This window comes from Pituophis catenifer, unplaced genomic scaffold (assembly GCF_029215685.1).
Source record: "Pituophis catenifer annectens isolate HBS135680 unplaced genomic scaffold, rPitCat1.0.hap2 SCAF_3, whole genome shotgun sequence".
Lineage (NCBI taxonomy): Eukaryota > Metazoa > Chordata > Lepidosauria > Squamata > Colubridae > Pituophis > Pituophis catenifer.
In genome coordinates this window covers 35547813-35569492 of record NW_027256883.1, presented here as the reverse complement: position 1 = coordinate 35569492, position 21680 = coordinate 35547813, and the positions used below count along the sequence as shown (strand labels likewise).

General features: G+C 40.2%; 1 protein-coding gene across 5 annotated transcripts in view; it reads right to left on the bottom strand.

Annotated features, from left to right (window-relative positions):
- JPH1 (junctophilin 1) overlaps window positions 1–21680 on the bottom strand; it is an 81486-nt gene that overhangs the window by 44183 nt on the left and 15623 nt on the right. Inside the window, exon 3 of one of the 5 annotated variants that reach the window (XM_070940487.1) lies at window positions 20946–20994. The exons of the other annotated variants lie outside the window; for them this stretch is intronic. Within the exon in view, the coding sequence (XP_070796588.1) occupies window positions 20982–20994 (13 nt within the window). The 3' untranslated portion in view covers window positions 20946–20981. Of the gene's footprint in view, window positions 1–20945; window positions 20995–21680 lie in introns of those variants that run through there. 5 annotated transcript variants of the gene reach the window in all.

Genomic DNA, 21680 nt, shown 5'->3' with positions numbered 1-21680 from the left:
TCTGAAGATGCTAGCCAGAGTTGCCGGTGAAGAGTCAGAAAAGTATGTTGTTTAAACCATGGTCACTAGAAGCTCAAAACTGACTAAGAGATACCATCTAAGAAAGTCTATGGAACATGATATACTGCTCTTGAATTCTCTCATACAAATCAGAATTCATGTTTTCCTCAATTTTGGCAAGTCACCTAGGTTCTGAGGCAGCAAAGCTTTCCCAGGCCATGATACTACCACTTTCTATGTTTAATTGTTGAAATAGTATCTGGAGGATCATTCAGAATCTTTGACAAACTTAAGAAAATGTATAAATGTTGTTCTTAAGATACATAATTTTCAGATAACACTTATTTTAACATTGATAAAATAGATTGACTTTATATTCCTTCCCTTTGCCTCTGTCTTAATCTTTATTTTATCAAGTTGCTGTAATTGGATTGAATTTGTCATTTGAATTGACAGAAGACAGTATTTGTAGCTCGGGGTGGAACTGCAGAGTCCTTGGTGCTCTGAGTTTAATTGTTTTCTTGCAGATCATTACCAAACTAGATAACAGCAAGAAAACAACCAAGTTTACAGAGCAGCATGGACTTCACCAGTTGTATTTCTACTTTAACAATAATTTCCGTGTTATAATATTACACAATTTCTTCATTTTCTGATATATTTCAACATTGTTTAGGACTTTCTTTTCCACATATTATAGATTTTTGGCTTCTTTAAAATTTTCTTCAAGAAATATTTGGCAGGTATAGAAATTATTGTGTCAGTATAATTTCTTTGCCAGTCATTTAAATATTCTTTGAAATTTCTTGGATATCACATCAAGTATCAACACACTAATGATAATGAAGAGGGAAATATCCTAATAGAATTTAGGAAAGGTGAAGATATGACAAAGGAGGAATTACTGGATGATCTGTCAGGAATATTTTATTATTTTGAAAAATTGGATTTTTTAAAAAACATAATTTTATTTTGATTGAGGGTCCTGATTCAAAGTTTGATATCTGTTACATTTATGTTATAACATGAAACCATGCCTTGATTTTTTTGCCTGAAAGGATCTACTGTAAAACTGTGAAGGAAAGACAACCATTTGGAGCTTGGAAATTAAAGTGTCGGGGCATGTGCAGGCACATTTATATGTACATACAAATACAAACTTTATTGCACATATAACTTCCATATATATACACAGATTTTTTTCCATGCATAGGCACATATTCCTGCACAAGTATATCACACATGCAAACCACCCTTAAATACAAACATATTCTCTTATATACATACATATGAACTGTATTAGTACACAAGATACAATTTCTCCCTTTTACAACTGCTCCATTTCATTAATAGACCCCATCCCCTGCTAATGAAGCAATTTTGAACCTTTTGTAGAGGGACACTAAGTTTTATGACTTGTGTTTTTCCCTCAGATAAAACTTCAACTTTGCAACTGCCCCTAAAATTATTTTTCTCTTCCAGCTCATTCTTGTTCTGTAACAGTTATCCTCTCCTTCACCTATCATCTCAGCTTCTCTCTCACCTGATTATCTGAACCCAGAAAAACTGCCATGATAAACTGGGAAAGCTTTAATTTGTATTTTTTCTTCCTTTCATATGGAATTTGTTTTCTACATGATGACTAAATATATATTGAACAGCAGATCAAAACTATTGAGAACCATCTCAATTGAGAGCTCTTTAGTGGGCGGCCTCCCAACAGATTAATTTGCTCATATATTGATCCTAAAAATAAAATAACAAAACAACAAACAAGGTTTATATTGAGACAACTGAAAATATTTACTAAGTCAGAGTTGCAAAGATTTCTTAAGGTAATTAAATGATACTTGAGAAAAGGCAAACTCAAACCGGGAAAGGATAAAAAGTTCCTACTGCTAGTTAGTATAAAATGACGTGTTCAGCCCCTAAAACATGTGCCTTGAGTTTGGATATATACATTGTAAGTATCAACTCATAGTATATAGAAAAATTACAGAATAAACAGGAAAAAAGAGAAGTCAAACTTGTTAAGTCCTCGACTTACGACGGGCGTCCCTGATTGGCTAAGACGCACGGACTTGCCGGCGGGAGAATGTTGCCTTTCTATTGGTTGCTTGGTTTGACAGCTGTAGTATAAATAGCTGTCAAACCCGTTGTTTGCTGCTCTGTTTCCCTCTACCTGTTCTGTTAGCAATAAACGTTTCTCTTTGACTTTACCTGGTCTCGCCTCAGTTAATGACCCCAGGGTTGCCCTCAGAGCACTGGCGACGAAGGTGGGATACTGAGGGCAGAGACAGGTGGTCAACAGCTGAAGTCACTAGCGCTAAGCCAAGGCGCTCAGCTGAGTCACTTCACGACGAGACGTCGTGTAGAGGAAATTCCTCTCAGAAACAGAGCCCATCCGTCTAAAGAATGGCACCTCCAACATTCGCCCCCTTCAATCAGGCTACAGAAACCTGGAAGTCGTATGAGGCACGGTTCGAATGTTTTCTGGAGGCAAACGACTACACGGGGCTGACCAGCAGCCGGAAAAGAGCGCACTTCTTAAATGCCTGTGGTCCCGAAATGTTTTCAGTCGCCATGGCCCTGCTAGCTCCGGTTCCAGTACAGTCGGTGCCATGGGAGGTCCTGAGGGAAAAGCTCAAGCACCACTATGAGCCCACCCCTTCGCGCATCGCCCGCAGGTACGCTTTCAGGCAAATATTACAAGCTGAGGGAGAGTCCATTAACCATTACATCGCCTCCCTCAGAACTGCTGCTTTTAACTGTGAATTTGCCGATCTAGAAGACTCCCTCCTGGAGCAGTTCGTGTGCGGTGTGAGGGACCCGAGGGTGCAACGACACTTACTCGAGAGAAAAGATATCACCCTCGCAACTGCCATTGAAGAGGCGCAGGCTTGCGAGCTATCAAGTAAGTCCACTCTAGAGATCCGCAAGGCGCAACCCAGCGCCCCCGTTAACAAGCCCAGCACCGTGCACTCAGAAGAACTAGACCCTGAGGTATCCGAAGAAGAAGATGACGAAGTTAGCCGCCTTAAAACTGTCAAAGGACAGGGAAACCCCTCAAACAAAACCTTCGTGGGGCCTCCCTGTCAAGGGTGCGGAGAATTGCACCCTAGAGCGGCTTGTCGCTTTAAGACCACCATCTGCCGCAGATGTGGAAAAAAAGGACATTTGGCACGGGTCTGCCGGGCCAATATACCTGGCACATCATCCAAGCACCCCAGCAGACCGTTCCAGAAAGGGCCAAAGCCGGGCGGTGACTGTTTTGCCATTTCCAGGGCCAACAACGTCCCTGCGAGGTCGGCCCGCCAAGAAAAAATCAGTCCCAACAAAAAAATTTACCTCACGGTAACCATTGAAGGAACCCCTTGCCGGATGGAGCTTGACACAGGGTCATCCAAATCTCTGATTTCCTGGGACACCCTGAAGCGGCTGACCCCAAAAATGCGAAAAAATGCCCTCCTGCCAAGCCAAGTTCGCCTCAGAGACTACCAAGGCAATGACATTCCCATCTTAGGTGGCGCCAATCTCCTTGTAGAACACAGAACCTTCACGGGCAAGCTACCCCTGCTCATCGTGAGAGATCCTCTGCCCAGCCTGCTTGGACTTGACTGGTTTGGCGCTCTGGGGCTGGGCATCACAGGCATCCACTCCACCACCTCACATGATTTTGAAGACATCCTGGCAGAATTCGCAGACGTCTTTAATGGAGAGTTAGGTAAATATAAGGGTTCACCCATCACCCTCAATTTAGACCCTAGAATTGCCCCTATTAGGCTTAAGCCTCGACGAGTGCCTTTTGCTCTCAAGCCATTAGTCGATAAAGAATTAGATAAACTCATAGCCCAGGGTATCCTAGAGCCCACGGACCACGCCCCCTGGGAAACCCCTATTGTCATACCCATCAAACCTGATGGGTCAATCCGCATCTGCGCGGATTACAAAAATTCCGTCAATAAGGCACTCCAGGCCAATCCATATCCAGTGCCCGTAGTGCAACATTTATTGCACTCCCTGGGCAAGGGCTCCATTTTTGCCAAACTGGACATGGCACAGGCTTACCAACAGCTCCCCGTTGATTCGGCCACTGCTGCAGCCCAAACCATTGTCACACACAGGGGAGCATTCCTGTGCCATCGTCTCCAGTTTGGCATAAGCGTTGCCCCGGGCATCTTCCAGGGCCTTATGGAGCGACTCCTGCAGGGGCTGCCTGGAGTAGTTCCATACTTCGATGACGTCATCATCGCAGCTTCTAGCACAGCAGACCTTAAGGGGAAGCTAAGGACCGTCCTGCGCCGTTTCCAAACAGCTGGCCTCAGGCTTAAGAAAGAAAAATGCAGGATTGGGGTATCCCAGGTAGAATTTTTAGGCTATCTAATTGATGCCTCCGGCATTCACCCCACACCATCTAAGATAGCTGCCATCAAAAGGGCCCCCACACCCACAAACAAAACTGACCTACAAGCCTTCCTTGGCCTCTTAAACTTCTACAGCTCTTTCCTTCCTCACAAGGCCACTGTTGCTGAGCCCCTTCACCGTCTCTTAGACAAAAAGACCCCCTGGCGTTGGGGCACCCGAGAAGCCTCCTCCTTCTCAGCAGTCAAATCTCTTTTGACATCTGAGGCAGTCCTCGTTCAGTACACGGACAGCCTCCCCTTGATCTTAGTGGCAGACGCTTCCCCCTTTGGCATTGGGGCTGTCCTCAGCCACGTCCTTCCTAATGGCACAGAAGCCCCAATTGCCTTTTACTCCCGCACGCTCTCCTCCACAGAGCGTAATTATGGACAAATTGACAAGGAAGCCCTGGCCGCCGTGGCGGCCGTCAAGCGCTTCCATGAATATTTATATGGCCGTCCGTTCACTCTTGTGACGGATCACAAGCCCCTCCTAGGCATTCTAGCTGGCAACATTGCAACACCCCAGGTTATCTCCCCCCGCATGTCTCGCTGGGTCGAATTTCTAGCTGCCTATTCTTACACCCTCATTCACCGTCCTGGCAAACACCTTGCCCACGCTGATGCTCTCAGCCGCTGCCCCCTCCCCATCTCTGTCTACGACCCCTCTCCTATTTCTCCTGTGCTCCTCATTGACTCTTTACATCTGCCAATCACTGCCGCCGACATTGCTGCCCACTCTGCCAAGGACCCCATTGTCCGCAGAGTTTTAGACTGGGTACGCAGGGGATGGCCACCAGGTAATGTGGGACCTGAGTTCAAACCCTACTACTTGAGGCAGCACGAACTATCTGTGCTGCGGGGGTGCCTGCTATGGGGCGATCGGGTTGTAGTGCCCGCCAAACTACAACAGCCAGTCCTAGAAGCCCTGCACGAAGGACACCCTGGCATAGGGAGAATGAAGTCCCTGGGACGCAGCTATGTCTGGTGGCCGAACTTTGACCACGCAGCCGCCCAGTGGGTTGCAGGGTGCCAACCCTGCCAACTCTCTAGACCAATGGCCCCCGCTGCCCCAGTTAGGGAATGGGAAATGCCCAAGTCACCATGGTCAAGAATCCATGTGGACTTTGCCGGGCCCTACCATGGGCAGACTTTCCTAGTGGTGGTAGATGCCTATTCTAAGTGGGTAGAGATAGTCACCATGGCATCCACCACATCTGCTGCACTCATAAGAGCCCTACAAGGGCTATTTGCCACCCATGGGCTGCCAGACGTCATTGTCTCGGACAATGGCCCCCAGCTATCCTCTGCGGCCTTCCAAGTGTACTTAGCCAGCCACGGGATTCGCCATGCCAGGGTGGCACCATTTTGCCCTGCCAGTAACGGACTGGCAGAGAGGGCCGTGAGGTCAGCCAAAGAAACCCTATCACGTTACGGCCATGGGGATTGGCAAGAGAAACTGACCCGCTACCTGTTGGCACAACATGTAACTCCGTGCCCCTCGACCAACAGGAGCCCTGCAGAACTTTTGATGGGTCGACGCCTTCGCACTGACCTCGACCGTCTTCACCCTTCCTACGCTCCAGATGCGCCCCCAGACTCCACTGGCCGTTACCGCAACTTCGTCGTGGGCAGCCCCGTCTATGCCCAGAACTTTGGGGGCGAACCAAGGTGGCTTTCCGGGACTATCGAACAAGTCACTGGCCCCTACTCTTATCAAGTCCGGTTGCCCGATGGCCGGCTTTGGCATCGCCACATTAACCAACTAAGGGCTCGCTTAACGCCCAGGCCGGAAGACCCAGCCGACCTGGGAGACAACATAACAAGTCCAGTCCCTGACTACATAACCACTTTCCCTGACTCAAACCCGCCTCCGGAACCAGCCTTACCATGCCAGCCGCCTGCCGAAGAAGTTGACGTCAGGGTACCAGACGAGTCGCAGGGAGTTCCGCCGATCGCAGGGGCGCCTCCAGCTCCTGCCGCGGCTGAACCCGTACTGCGCAGATCGACCCGGCCGCGCAGGCGCCCTGCCTACTTGGCCGACTACGCCTGTCCCATCCAGGAGGGAAGGGGTGTTAAGTCCTCGACTTACGACGGGCGTCCCTGATTGGCTAAGACGCACGGACTTGCCGGCGGGAGAATGTTGCCTTTCTATTGGTTGCTTGGTTTGACAGCTGTAGTATAAATAGCTGTCAAACCCGTTGTTTGCTGCTCTGTTTCCCTCTACCTGTTCTGTTAGCAATAAACGTTTCTCTTTGACTTTACCTGGTCTCGCCTCAGTTAATGACCCCAGGGTTGCCCTCAGAGCAAAACTGGTATCAGATTTTGCAGTAGCTGTTAACTACAAAACTTTATGCAGCTAATATTTTGCTTAAATCCTGTTTTCAAAGCATTTCCTTTTCATAAATCATTACATACTTTTAAAAAATTCATTGCTCAACCCTTAACTGGCAACATATTAGGGTGGATAAAAATCAATGATTTTTTTTAAAAAAATAAAAAAAATCAGATTTTTTTTTATTTAAATCGGATTTTTAAAATTTTTATCGAATTTATTTTAATAAAAAACTTTTGCGGTAAAAATCTATTGTAAGATAGTTTTCTATTTAAGATACATAAATAATTTAGTTTATTCAGCATGAAATGGAGCTTAGTTATGTAGCATGAGGCTGTATATTCTGCAACACTGGGACTATCGGTGAGTCAACAGTGGATCAAAGGAGTAGCAGAGATGACAGTTGTTCTTTAAAAATTATGATTTAAATCGAGTTGATTTAAATCAAGCCTTTTTACTAGTGATTTAAATCAACTCGATTTAAATCAAATCCACCCTGCAACATATTGAAACTATTTTATGGCAACTACCATCTAGAAAAGAATAATAGTATTTAGTTCTTGAGTTGGAAGGATGGTGAAGGAAAGTGGCCATTAATAAGTATCTTTGTAAATAAGTGTTATATAAATGAACTCACAGATATGAGTAAGACTGGGGATTTATGAAACTTTCCAAGGTACTTTTCATGATCCTACAAGGTGGAGAGGCAAATTGTTTATTTTAAACACAGTTTGAAATTTATGACATATTTTAAAAAAGAAATACTTATAGATTTAATATTTTATCCAATGCAACAAAATAAATAATAAAACCTCGTTTAAAGAAAGACAAAATTGTCCATCCATCTATCCATCCATCCATCCATCCATCCATCCATCCATCCAATATAACATCACATCTTTCACATTATGTATATGATTAGCATCTAATCATATCTCTGAGTCAATAACTCTGCATCTAATCATATCACAAGGTCAGACTTCCAAGTAAATTTAGTTTCTTAAAATGACCTCCCACCGAAGACTTAAAAATTCCAGCATGGTTTATATGGTAGAAATTTGAACTTATTTTAATAAATATCTGGTATATGCTAGAGGCACTACACTGTATACACTATTAGGCATCAAAATACTGATGCCTAATCAGTACAACCATAAAGCAATTTTTTTTTGAAAAAAACTATGTACATGGATACATTTGAAACCAAAATTAAATAAAAGTTGAGAAATACACCTTTATGTTTCCTGAGTGTCATAACAAATGAAGAAATGGTACTGCTGCCCATTTAAAGACAAAAGGTTGCATATGTCTGAAACTCCTAAGTAGTCATGCCTTTTCTGTGACCTTATGCAATATTGCAGGCTAACTCACTGCTCATTCCAGCAGTTTGATCCTGACCGGCTCAAGGTTGACTCAGCCTTCCATCCTTCCGAGGCGATAAAATGAGGACCCAGATTGTTGGGGGCAATATGCTGACTCTGTAAACAGCTTAGAGAGAGCTGTAAAGCACTGTGAAGCGGTACATAAGTCTAAGTGCTATTGCTATAAAGCTATTGATCTTGAGAAAATGCATGCATGGTTTAAATAGTTGCAGACAGGGGCCATGTAAGCAACCTTGCAAATATTTTTTTGTCTTCAAAAATGAAGTGCTTCAGAGCTTTAATGACCACAATTATTCTGCAAATTTAAAACTTTTGGGGGGATGCTTTTAAGGCAGAAGTCCATGGACAAGTACTTTACTGGCTGACTTTCTGTTACTGGCCAGCCTTGAGGAAAATTGACTTTACTAGCTTTGTAGCTGAGCCTTGCATTGGTTGTGCTTGTCTACCAGCATCTAAAGGGAAAGGGAAGATTAAGGGGGCCAAGGTGTGGCAGGACAGGGAGAAGGCCAGAGGTGGGTTTCAGCAGGTTCTGACCAGTTCTGGAGAACCGGTAGCAGAAATCTTGTGTAGTTTGGAGAACTGGTAGTAAAAATTCTGACTGGCCCCACCCCCATCTATTCTCTGCCTCAGCTGATCAGGAGGAAATGGGAATTTTGCAGTATCCTTCCCCTGGACTGGGGTGGGAATGGGGATTTTGCAGTATCCTTCCCCTGGAGTGGGGTGGGAATGGAGATTTTATAGTACCCTTCCCCTGCCACACCCACCAAGCCTTGCCATGCCCACCAAGCCACACCCACAGAACCAGTAGTAAAAAAATTTTTAACTCACCACTGGAGAAGGCCCAGAACTCTTGAGAATGGCAGGGAGGGAATGCAGGAGGCCCATGCACCACTGCACCTAGCCTAGCTTTCTAGACATGGTGGGACAGGGAGAAAGCCCAGGTCTCTTGGAAAGGGAGGAGGTCTGCAGGCTGTTGGGTTGAGCTGGCCAATGCCTTCTGGCCCTTGGCACATTTCCCAGCCCATGGTGTAGGGGGGAGATGTAGCATTTCCATGGCTGTAAAGGCAGGCATGGTGCCAAATGTCAGAATTTTAATCACATGACTGCAGGACTACTGCAATAGTTGGAACTTTGGGCAGGTGTTGTAAATCTCTTCATTCAGTGCTATCGTAATTTTGAACAGTTGCTGAACAAATGGTCATAAGTCATGGATTACCTGTATTATTTGATATGTTTATCAAAGTTTAACAATATATTTAAAAACTACGTTGTTCTTGATTGTATTATAGTTTTGAAAATGACTTATGACTGGTCCTTACAGTTATGATTGTGGCAGCATCCTCATACTCATGTACTGTAATCAAAATTTGACACTTGGCAACTGGCATGTATTTATGACAGTTATAGCATCCTGGGATCATGTGATCACCATCTGTAGTTTTCCCAGATGACTTCCAGCAAGCAGAGTCAATGGGGGACATCAGATTCACTTAATGACTATGTGATTCACTTAACAACTGCAGCAGGGGTGGGTTCTACTTACCTTTACTACTGTTCTGCCCCAGCTACGGACCCCAAAGAACGCAGCACACACGAAGTTTGTACAAACCTTAGTTTACTAAATTAAATCAGTCTTTTTCAAATAAAGGTTGTTAATTAACTTTCTTAATAGCCTACAAGAATCGAAAGAATAAATAATCGTAATCTTACTATGGTTGGCAGAAAGCCCAGAAGCAATTTGCAGGAAACTGATAAGTGAACTAAGATCAGGACACAAAGGAGAGTGAACGAAGTTGTTCCCTGCAAATTGCCTCAGTCGTCATCCTTCCTTAAACAGGCTAAGGGAGTGGCCAATTAACCCTAAGCCTTACTCTCGAGGAGACCTCCTCCTGAGGAACCACTCCTGCCTTTTTATTTTTTTTTTATTTTAATTTGATTTATATGCCGCCCTTCTCCGGAGACTCAGGGCAGCTTACAATACGTTAAGCAATAGCCTTCATTCTTTTGTATATTTTTTTTATACAAAGTCAGCTTATTGCCCCCACAAACTGGGTCCTCATTTCACCTACCTTAGAAAGGATGGAAGGCTGAGTCAACCTTGAGCCTTGGAGAGATTTGAACCAGCAGAAATTGCAGGCAGCTGTGTTAATAACAGGGTGCACTAAACCCCTGTACTATCAAGGTTCTTTTGGCAGCTTTGCGTGCCTGTGCATCGAGAAGAGGCTCCTCCTCTTCTTCCTCTTCACTTATGGGAGCTTCTGGAGGTTCTGAAGGCCCTGGCTGAATCCCCGCCTCTGGCACTACATCTTCTCCAGCCTCCTCATTGTCTGACTCGAGTGCCACTGCACAGGCTGCTGGTGCAGCACCAAACCAGCCTCCTCGCTGTCAGAATCAGCTACTAGCTACACAGGCCGCTGACGGGCCACAACAACTACCGGTTCTCAACAGGAGTATGCGCATTCTGCACATGCACAGATCACCCATGATGACGTTGTGGCAGTTGGGTGGAGCCTCCTGCCAGTTTTACTACCAGTTCTATAGAACCGGACCAAACAAGGAGCAACCCACCACTGAACTGCAGTGATTCTCTTAACAACTGTAGCAAAAAGGGTTGTAAAACCAAGAACATACTATAGTATTATAACCAAATAATGTTTCTTCTCCCAATGCACTGAGATTGAACAGTTCTGATAAACAATTGTCTACGATTAAATTATAAATTTAACATTCAGTAACTGCTCTTTTCCCACCACTCTAACATTTTTAATATATGGGAAGCAATGCAAAGCCCCCCCCCAAAATATATATATATATATTCCTTCAGCTCGGTTGTTTGCCTTTCTGAAGCCCTGAATAGTTCACAAACCTTTGTTGATAGTCTTTGTGTTGGCTTTTGTTGTTTGGAGGAACTTCCACTTCATAATGTGGAGTGTCACATTATGTCTCCAAAGTGGCCCAATTCAACCAGGATCCAAAGCATATCCATAAATAAGCACAATGTTCAGTGATTTAGTTGATGTGGAAAACTAGATTAGATCTGATGAGATGAAAACAGCAAGCACCATAGCAACTCTTTTAAGACAGGAAGTGGAAAGAAGAGCATTATAGTCATTTCTCCTTACCCATTTAACAGTTTCACTCTAATAATTATATAACCTGAGCATGATATTAAAAAAGATCACCAGCACATTAGTGGAACACATGACATAATATACTGTGATTTCTGCATGTAATACATTAATACAAAGCTTGAACTGAGAAGAAAACAATGAATTGAGCAGTTGCGTCAATATCAGAGTTTCTTAAGTTCTGAATATGTTCTACTTGAAGACTGAATACAATCATAGCAGAGTTCAATGTAGAATTGTAAATTGGCTTTACCTTATCCAAGACAGAATGAATTAGGGTAACTGTATGAAGTAAAGGAAAACTGAAAAGGTTTATAAGCACAATTATGGTTTCGCTTAGTGACCACCAAAACAACACTGTTAGTCCCAACTGTGGTCAATAACATAAAACAAGCAGTTGGGAGACTGCTGATTAAAATAAAATAAAAAATGCTAGTCTCAATGGTTTTATTTGTAAATATAGTCTTCTATATTTTTAATTAATTAATTAATTATAGAAGGACCTTCTCTATGATGACTTCCTCTCTCTGGAACATCATTCCAGACATTAGACTAACCCCCACTCTAACACTCTTTTGGAAGGTGCTGAAGACATGGTTCTGTCAGTGGGCCTGGGGAACCCAGAGTGGGATGGAGTCCCACTCTGGGTTTGTATGAATGTGTGTTGTTGCTGGGGTAGGGGACTATTATTTTACTAATTTATTATTTTATTATTTTTCTTCTTATTGTTTTTATTTCTTTTATATGGTTTTTATATCTGTGTAAGCCTCATTGAATCGCCATGTGTGAGGAGGCGACAATATAAATTTTCTAAAACAAACAAACAAACAAACAAACAAACAAACAATTCTATGGCATTACAGAACAAATCCTTGATAATGTTTCTATATACTGGTATTTCATCATCTCTGACAATTCTCAGTAGGTCTGAAAGCATTTTCCCACATGTATTATTTAGGCCTTCTGGGTGGTATCTTATATCCATTGATGGTATCTCTAATGCCATCAAACAACATCTGCTTAATCCAGGTTCTTGGAAAGGACTTGATTGGTGGAAAACAATATCAGATCCAATCTAAACCTCTGGTTGATTGTGTCACCAACCATAATAAAAATAAAGCAGTACCCACACCATCTCATGTAGAATGTAAGAAATATTATTAAGTTATATCTTTTACAAATGTAAGAAAACAAATATCTCAATTTTAACTTAGTAAGCCACACAATTAACAAGCAGTAAATAGCATCATAAGAAAAAAAAAATAACACAGCAATTTTAGTTTAGTGTGAATCAAAATCAATATTGGTGTAATCCAGATGAGATGCATTTAAAATTTAAGGGAGATTCTCAATCAGAATTAATTGAAAAACAGATTCAAGAAGACAGCTTGTTCCTTTCTACTGGAACTCTGCTCCTGGAAATGTGAGGTTCTTATTATTAGCTCACTCCATGTTTTTGTACTTGAGGATTGATGTTTATTACAGCATAATACATCAATCACTTCATCAGAAGTGCTTAATATTATCTCACTTGATCTTACTAATTCTGAATACGTGACAAATGACCCCTCTTTATTTGCATTTTTATTTCCAAGGGCCAAGGAGAAGACACCGGGTTGTCTGTTTTGGGTTAAGCTAAATTGATGACTCCTGGCTCTTACAACATTTGATTGGAAGGCAACACTATTTATTATTCAGCCTCAAGCAAAAAAAAAAAAAAAAAAAGTCAGCCAAAAAGTGGGGTTAATAGTAGAAACTTATTCTGAATTTGCTCTTTACAAAAGTTAATAAAAAGTGATCAGCAATTCAAGATGCATCCCTATTTTTTAAAAAATAACATATTGCATTATGGCTTCCCAAGATATAAGGTATTCCTGAAAGATAAAATTCCTTTAGCAGACTTGTGGGCTGGATTTATATATTGATTTTTCAGAGTTTTTAGTTCAACGAAGTTTGAATAAAACTGAATTGGACAGGTTATAAAAATTTAAAAATTTCTAATATTGAGTAAAATATGAATATATAGCAAGAAGGTATCAACTGGTACATGACATTTAACAAAGGTAAGGAAAAGGAGCAATTCTTTTTTCTTTTTTTTACTTGCATCCTATCATCTTATTCTTGTAGACAGAGTACCGATATATTTTGTTGGAGACTTAATATAAATAATTACAATTAAACAATATAATGAAGAAATTCTGTTTTATATGATTTTACCAATGGATTTTTAAACCCTTAAGAAAAACTGAGGAGCCCTGGTAGCGCAGCAGACTAAAGCACTGTTATTAACATCAGCTGCCTGCAATTACTGCAAGTTCAAATCTCACCAGGCTCAGGGCTGACTCAGCCTTCCATCCTTTCTAAGGTAGGTAAAATGAGGACCCAGATTGTGGGGGCAATAAATTGACTTTGTATAAATATACAAAAGTATGAAGGCTATCGCTTAACGCATTGTAAGCCGCCCTGAGTCTTTGGAGAAGGGCGGCATATAAATCAAATCAAATAAAAAAACAAACAAACAGGACAAGAGGATAAGATTATTAGCCAGTAATCAACTTAAAAGACAATAGAGGGGGTGGTTAGATTTTATGGTAGTATCTAGTGCTAATGATGATTTTGAGGTAGTCAGGCTCCACCTGAATCACATAACTTCATTTCTTGCAGGGCATTATTTACATTATTATACAGGTAGTCCTTGACTTACGACCACAATTTAGCCCAATATTTCTGTAATTGTGACACTTTTGTTAATTTAGTTTTGCCCCATTTTACCACCTTTCTTGCCACAGTTGATAAGTGAATTACTGCAGTTGATAAATTAGTAACCTGGTTGTTAACTGAATCTGGCTTCCTCACTGACTTTGTCAGAAGGTTGAAAAAAGGTGACCCAAGGTGATCATATCACCTTGGGACACAGCAACAGTCATAAATATGAACCAGTTGCCAAGCATCTGAATTTTGTCCACATGATAGGGGGATGCTGCAAAAGTCGTAACTATGAAAAACAGTCTTAAGTCACATTTTTCAGTGTTGTTGTAACTTTCAATGGTCACTAAACAAACTGTTGTAAGTCAAGGACTACCTGAATTTTAATCGATGAATAAGTTATACCAGTGATGGCTAACCTTTTTCTTTCTGTGTGCCGAAAGCGAGAGAGAGAGAGAGACAGTGTGCGTGTGTGTCGGCACCCAATGCGCTCCCCTGCACATGTGTGTATGACCCCCCCACCCCATGCATGTGCACGCAACACCCCCATGCTCCTCCGCGAATGAGCACGTGACCCTCCTGCTCCCCGTTTTTGGCCTAGCAGGCCTCCCTGCAGCCTCCTGGGCCCAAAAATGGGCTGGGGGGGGCAGGCTGTACCCTCCACCCCTATTTTTGGCCTAACAGGCCTCTCTGCAGCCTCCTGGGCCCAAAAACAGGCTGTGGGGGGCACACCATATCCCCCTGCACTCTGCCATGCCTCCGGTGCATGCGTGTGCGAGCCCCACCCTGTGCATGTACATGACCCCCACGCATGCGCACGCATCTCCTGCATGTGTCCCACCCCCGTACATCCCAAAAATCAGCTGGCCAGCGGGAGGCGCACATGCACAGTGGAGCTGAGCTGGGCAATGGCTTGCATGCCCGCCGAGAGGGCTTTGCATGCCAGCTTTGGTTCGCCATCATGGAGTTATACAATAGGCAAGTCTATAATACACACGGTGACTATCTGTGAAGATGCAAAAATATTGCTATGTTACATTTGCACCTTGTTTTGCTTCTGAAGTCTCAAGAAAATGATCTTGGAACTCATCACATTTTATCTGAACTCACATACATTTTGAACTGAAATACATTTAATCAAATTCACCATATTTTATACCCGAATAATAGTCAGGACAGATAGTTTCTACTAATAATTGATCCCAAATCACCCACTGAGTAATCCAGTTGAATGGAATTTAAGGCTTTAGAGACTTTATATGGATGAAAATGAATAGTCACCATTTCCAAAGAACAATTCCTCAAAACTCTTCCTCAATAACTTGCAACAAATGGAAGGCATGAGGTTGAACATAAAGAAAAAAAATCTTTCCTGATTCTTATCCAGGTCTATGTAAAATGTACTTATGGAATTAATTCAATAATTCTAGGACAGGAACCTAGAGATTACTACTATCACATACTTTTTAATCACTTAATTTCCATAGTGCCGAGACTGATAGATATAAGAGCTGCCTTCATCTAGGGAACCTTTGAAATAACTAGAAATAATTATTAAAGCAATATTTCTTAATCTTGGTAACTTTACGATGTATAGACTTCAACATCTTGAATTCCCCAACCAGTATGGGGTTGATACACATATCTGAAAAATTGCCAAGGTTGAGAAACACAGATCTAAATGAAAAGAACACAATAGAGTATTAAGTGTGAAAGTTTTATTATTTTGCAATGTTTTTTGGCTACAGACTCATGCAGGGTTTTATTAGTGGACGGTGGCCAGCAAGCAGCAAGAAATCTAGTTTTCTTCGGCCATGTTTCGATAATCAAAGCTTGATGTAATGAAACAAAATTTAAATTATACCTTTGTCAACACATGTGGTCCCTTTACCATATTAAGAAACTAACAAGGAAGCCTCTAATTAATTATGGTTTCCCATTTTATCCAAATTGGGAACCTACAATTACCAGGTTTAGATCTTAAATTGCACATGAAATAATATCCTGGCAAGTCCCTAGCCTAGCAATCATAGTTTTGCCATTTGGATGAAATGCAGAAGCTATAATTAATTGAACATTTCCAGATTTGATTTTGTGTCAAACGGAAGAACAAAGGGATAATTCACAGACAAAAGATCTATTTATAGACCAGCTTATTAAGATATATTATCATCATGCCTCTTATTTTTCTGCTCCTATACATATGTAGAAGACACGAGTCCTATTATCATGCTATTAAAATATTCTCTATATTTTAAGCTGCTTTGCTAAACAAAATAAGCATTGCTCATAAGTATACAAATATAAATTTGCAAATTTATAAAAACAAGTACTCTTCATATGTTACACTGATTAAATGAGGCAATTGTCTTTCAGTATGTATGGAAAGCTAGTGTCTGCTGTATATATGCAGAGCTACAGAAAAAATGAAAATTCTTTTAACATGTATTAACATTGTACATGCAAATATAGGCATGTATTCTAATATGATAGGCCACTTAATTATACAAGACACTACCTTAGCAAGGTATATTTCAAATACCTTTAATTACTCAACAACTTGATAATTTAAAAATAATTGTATTACACCTTCCAAAGCTTCATTTGAATTTATTTATTTTTAAAGAAGCTGTATATACAAGAGAAAAAAAGCTTTATAGTAAAAACTAACTTCCAAGATTTAATATTCTTCACATTCATCTTTAAAATAATATTTTTCCCTCGTGAGTCTGCTGTCCTTCATCAATACATACTGTTTTAGCATAACTTTTATTAAAGATTTTAATTACAGCAATAAAAGTGAACACAAATAAAGCTTGGAAATAGAATGAATAAAAAGTACAAAGAAAGAAAGTAAACATAAGACAAAAAACCCGTTTTGTAATCCACATTTTTTTATTATCTAGTTTTTTTATTTTATTTTATTTATTTATTTATTTATTTTTTAAATTTTTATACCGCCCCCTCTCCCGAAGAACTCGGGGCGGTGAACAGCCAAAATTAAAAAACGTGCAATATAAACATTAAAATAGTATAAAACAAAATTAAATTTATCTTTGGCTTCCCCCAATTTAAAAACCCCTTACCCATAAAATTTTTATATTGCAGCATGAGATTTAATACATTATAGGCCTAGTCTATCTACAGAAGCAAACATTAGTGCTGACATTTCTTATATTGTAGCTAATATCTGACCCCATTCTTCAAAATTCTTGTAATATTTCTAATGATATAGTGATTAGTGTCGTTCTTTTTCCCGCTGGAAACTTTAGTCCATTCTAGTGTCCAGCTTTTCGATAATCATAAAATTTCAAATTATGGTTTTAATTCAAGGTAGACTTAAACATTAAACATTTAATAGACTTAAAATAGTAAATACACAACTTTTGACCGTTATTACGATGTGAGTACTAGGTGACAAACATATGAAATGAAAGTACTTTTAACTAACTTCCAAGATTTAACATTCTTTACTTTTAAAATTTCTGAGGCCTGCCACTTATGCAGAGGCCTCCCCTCTCTCCCTGCCAGTCCGCAGAGCCGGAAAGGTTGTGGACTATTGTTTTATGTAACTGATTAAAAAAAAAAGAAGTAAAAAAGCTATGGCTAAATTTGTTAGGCAAGATCAATATTAAGAGGCTTCTAGATATGTTTTATGATTATGTACACATCTTAGATTCTGGCTTCATTTTGGAAATGATGACTATTCATAAAATATTAATAAGCACACTTCTTTACAAATATTCATAGATTATTTGTCATATTAGAAGAACTCAAAGTAAGCATTTCAGTGCTATGTTGAAAACTGATCACATACATTCAGAAAAAGATGTTAAGTAATACCCACAGAATCAATACTCTCATTGTAATTGTGCACATTTTGAATAAAGAAACCTTTCATAAGCTTTCATTCTTTTTTGTGCTGCCATTAGCAGAGTGGCGATGTTTACAACATTCTGCTACCAGAGAACAGAAAACCAGTTTGTAGTACTGGTATTTTAAGGTCAGTTTTTTTAAAAAAGTGATGCTTATGCCTGTCTCAATTATTTGTATTCTGAAGTTTTCACATCTTAGAAATTCAAAGGCATTGTTCAACATTTCTCAATTTAATATTATTCACAATTAAAAGTTCTACATAGGTATATATGCACTCTGTACTCCTAATCTGGCCAATTTTACCCTCAATACAATAAGTGCTGGAATGTTTATTGTTATGATAATAAAATAATACAGTAAAGCAATTGGAATATAGGACTGCAAAATGTTATTATTGTAAGCTTTGGATACTCTTGTGAAAAGATCATCAAGACATCTGTACATCTCTTGATTTACATCAAGAGATGTAAATATAAAAACCCAGGCTTCAAAACTACACAGAGAAACACTCTTAAACTGTAAAATTATAAAAGCTACAATGTTTTATATGTATATATATATATATATGTATGTATGTATGTATGTATGTATGTATGTATGTATGTCTCTTTAGCCAGGTTCTACCTACGTAAACCAAGATGTTATGCAGCCCTAGTTCAGTGAACTCACAATTCACTAGTTTCTGGGCTTTTTTTCTTTTTCTTTTCTTCTGGCAGCCAGCAGACCCTTTGCTGCCCATTGGGAGACTAAGATAGATCTATTTCGGCCTTATAAGGCCTCATCAGTTAGCCACACCCTCATTTCATGTATCCTCCTTGTAAAGGTACAATATTTGTTTTTCTTCAAAGGGTCTGCTGCAGGGGTGGGTTCTAAATTTTTTTACTACTGGTTCTGTGGGCGTGGCTTATTTTGTGGGTGTGGCTTGGAGGTCATGTGACTAGGTGGGCGTGGCTAGCTGGTCAGAGTCATTTCTGGAAGGTCCTCGCACTTACGACCAGTCCTCGCATTTACGACCCAACTCATTTGTTTGCTTTTAACACTGATCAGCTGTAGGACGGCCCTTTGAAGCCCCGCGGCAAGAGTTTAAACAGTTTTTTTCCCTCTAGTCATCAGCTGGGACTCAGGAGGCAGCAATAGATTGGGGGTGGGACCAAATAAAAGGTAAGAATAACGTGGATGGGTGGGGGTGGGTGGGAGGGAGAACCGGTTCGGTGACATCATATCGTCACCGCTACCGGTTCGGCCAAACTGGACTGAACCGGGAGGAACCCACCACTGGTCTGCTGGCTGCCAGAAGAAAAGAAAAGAAAAGAAAAAGAAAAAAAAGCCCAGAAACTAGTGAATTGTGAGTTCACTGAACTAGGGCTGCATAACATCTTGGTTTACGTAGGTAGAACCTGGCTAAAGAGACATACACATAAAACCTACGAAAAAGAAAGAAAAACAAATATTGTACCTTTACAGGGAGGATACATAAGATGAGGGTGTGGCTAACTGATGAGGCCTTATAAGGCCGAAATAGATCTATCTTAGTCTCCCAATGTGCAGCAAAGGTCTGCTGGCTGCCAGAAGAAAAGAAAAAGAAAAAAAGCCCAGAAACTAGTGAATTGTGAGTTCACTGAACTAGGGCTGCATAACATCTTGGTTTACTTAGGTAGAACCTGGCTAAAGAGACATACACATAAAACCTACGAAAAAGAGGGAAAAACAAATATTGTACCTTTACAGGGAGGATACATGAGATGAGGGTGTGGCTAACTGATGAGGCCTTATAAGGCCGAAATAGAACCTGGCTAAAGAGACATACACATAAAACCTACGAAAAAGAAAGAAAAACATTATATATATATATAAAAATATGAAAATATTATATGCCCTGAAAAGACACTACATTGGGAAAAAAAAAGCCCAAATCCACAGAAACCAGTGGAATTTGACATTAGTTTGTGAATAATTACAACATTAAAAGATTAGAAGTGAAGTGAGAGGGAAGCTGTATGAGAAAAGCTTTCCCCAACTACATTCAAGAAGTTATCATTGTCTTCCCAGGTACTTTTTAAAATGAGGTCACTATCATGATGCAAGTTTGAAAGTATTTCCCATAGGTATCTCTCCAACTTATCTCTTCTGCTCAGCCAACAATTGAGTACATATTTGTGGGAATAAATAGGAATATGGAATGCATTTCCACAGCCAAGTAAATTTGACTCCAATCTGTATCTTTAAACAAATTGGTCAACACCTCTTTTTCTCTGGACCTTTACTGGTTCGCTATTCTGAACTGTAATTCACATTTCATGTTCATTTCAAGAAGAAAGGTGGGACATCCTAGATATAAATAAATACGAAAGGTATGCCCCCAAGTAATATTTCTAAAAAGGGTCCTTATTAATAGTTTATGAATAGTTATAATTTCTAAAATGGAGTCAGAACGTAAACTGTGTACATAATCATAAAGCATATCTGAAAGCCTTTAATATTGATCTTGTCTAACAAATTTAGTCATAGCTTTTTTTTACCATTTCTTTTTTAACTGTTAAATAAAACTAGTATGTCTTCCTAGAATAGTAGTACATAAAGGCACTATATCTAGGGTGGACTATTTTTACCCTTCTGGCCCATGGGGTCTCCCCATTCAATCTGCTGATTAAACCTCCAAGCAGAGAAAACAACTGTTTCAGAATCACCGTAAGTGGGAAGAAGCTTCATTTACTGACATCATGTACTGACTTTTGGAAAAAGATTTCTCCCTCTTGTCCATGTGTCAGTGAATAAATATATGATTCATCTGAACAATTGCACTGTTAAAATCTGAAACTTCTGAAAGACCAATTTTTATTCATTCTTTGACCTGCCTTTGTTTTTAAACATAATTCAAGGCACTGAATAAAACTAGTTCTCCTTCCTCCTCCTATTTTCCCCACAACAACAACTCTGTGAGGTGTGTTGGACTGAGAGAGAGTGACTGGTCAAAAGTCACATCCCAGCTTTCATGGTTTAAGGCAAGTCTAGAACTCCCAGTCTCCTGGTCTCTAACCTGGGGGTATAACCACTAGACCAAAGTGATCTATTATCAAGAATATTCTAATTTCAGTACAGATTGAACTGCTTCACTTACCTGTGAAATACTTGTTTTTAACAGGGGAAAGACTGGCTATTTAGTCATCCTAAAAAAGAACATTTACGTTGTTAGTTAAGACCATATAATAAAACTGTGATGGTATACAACCAGCTACAACAAAAGCGTTCTTGACTACTGAACAAAGTCATTCTTACAAAGACTGCCAGTGTTTTCAGTACAAGCTGTTGACTACAGCCTCAGATTCCCAGGAATGAAGTAACGGCATCAGATGGCCCCGTGTGAGATTTGCTTTGTATTACAGTGGTGGGTACAATGAATAAGAGAACTCTGTGTATTCTGATTTAATCATTACTGAGAATTTAGAATATGTGGTCTAGTTATTTCATGGCATCTGCAGAATAAACATATACAAGAGATTCCGATAGGTTTTCAGTCTGGTCTAGCAACAAGATTTATTTGTTGAAAAAGAAACTTTTAAATTTGAATTTACAATTGAATAAAAATAAAATAAAGTCATTTTAATTGAAAAAACCTATGAAATTATTATATTTTTAAAAGGCAGCATTTTTTGCTTATCTTAAAAATGCAAAGTATGTTTTAGGTGTAGCAAGCAATATTCTTAACATGGCACTCTGATAAATGCCTAGCCAGCAAAAATGATGGGTTACTGTTATCTAATACCTTATATTCCTGTCACGAGCTGATAGGGAAATGAATGAAATCGGCTGTTTAATAAGACTTCTCTATGACCCACAGCCAGTAAACTGTTTC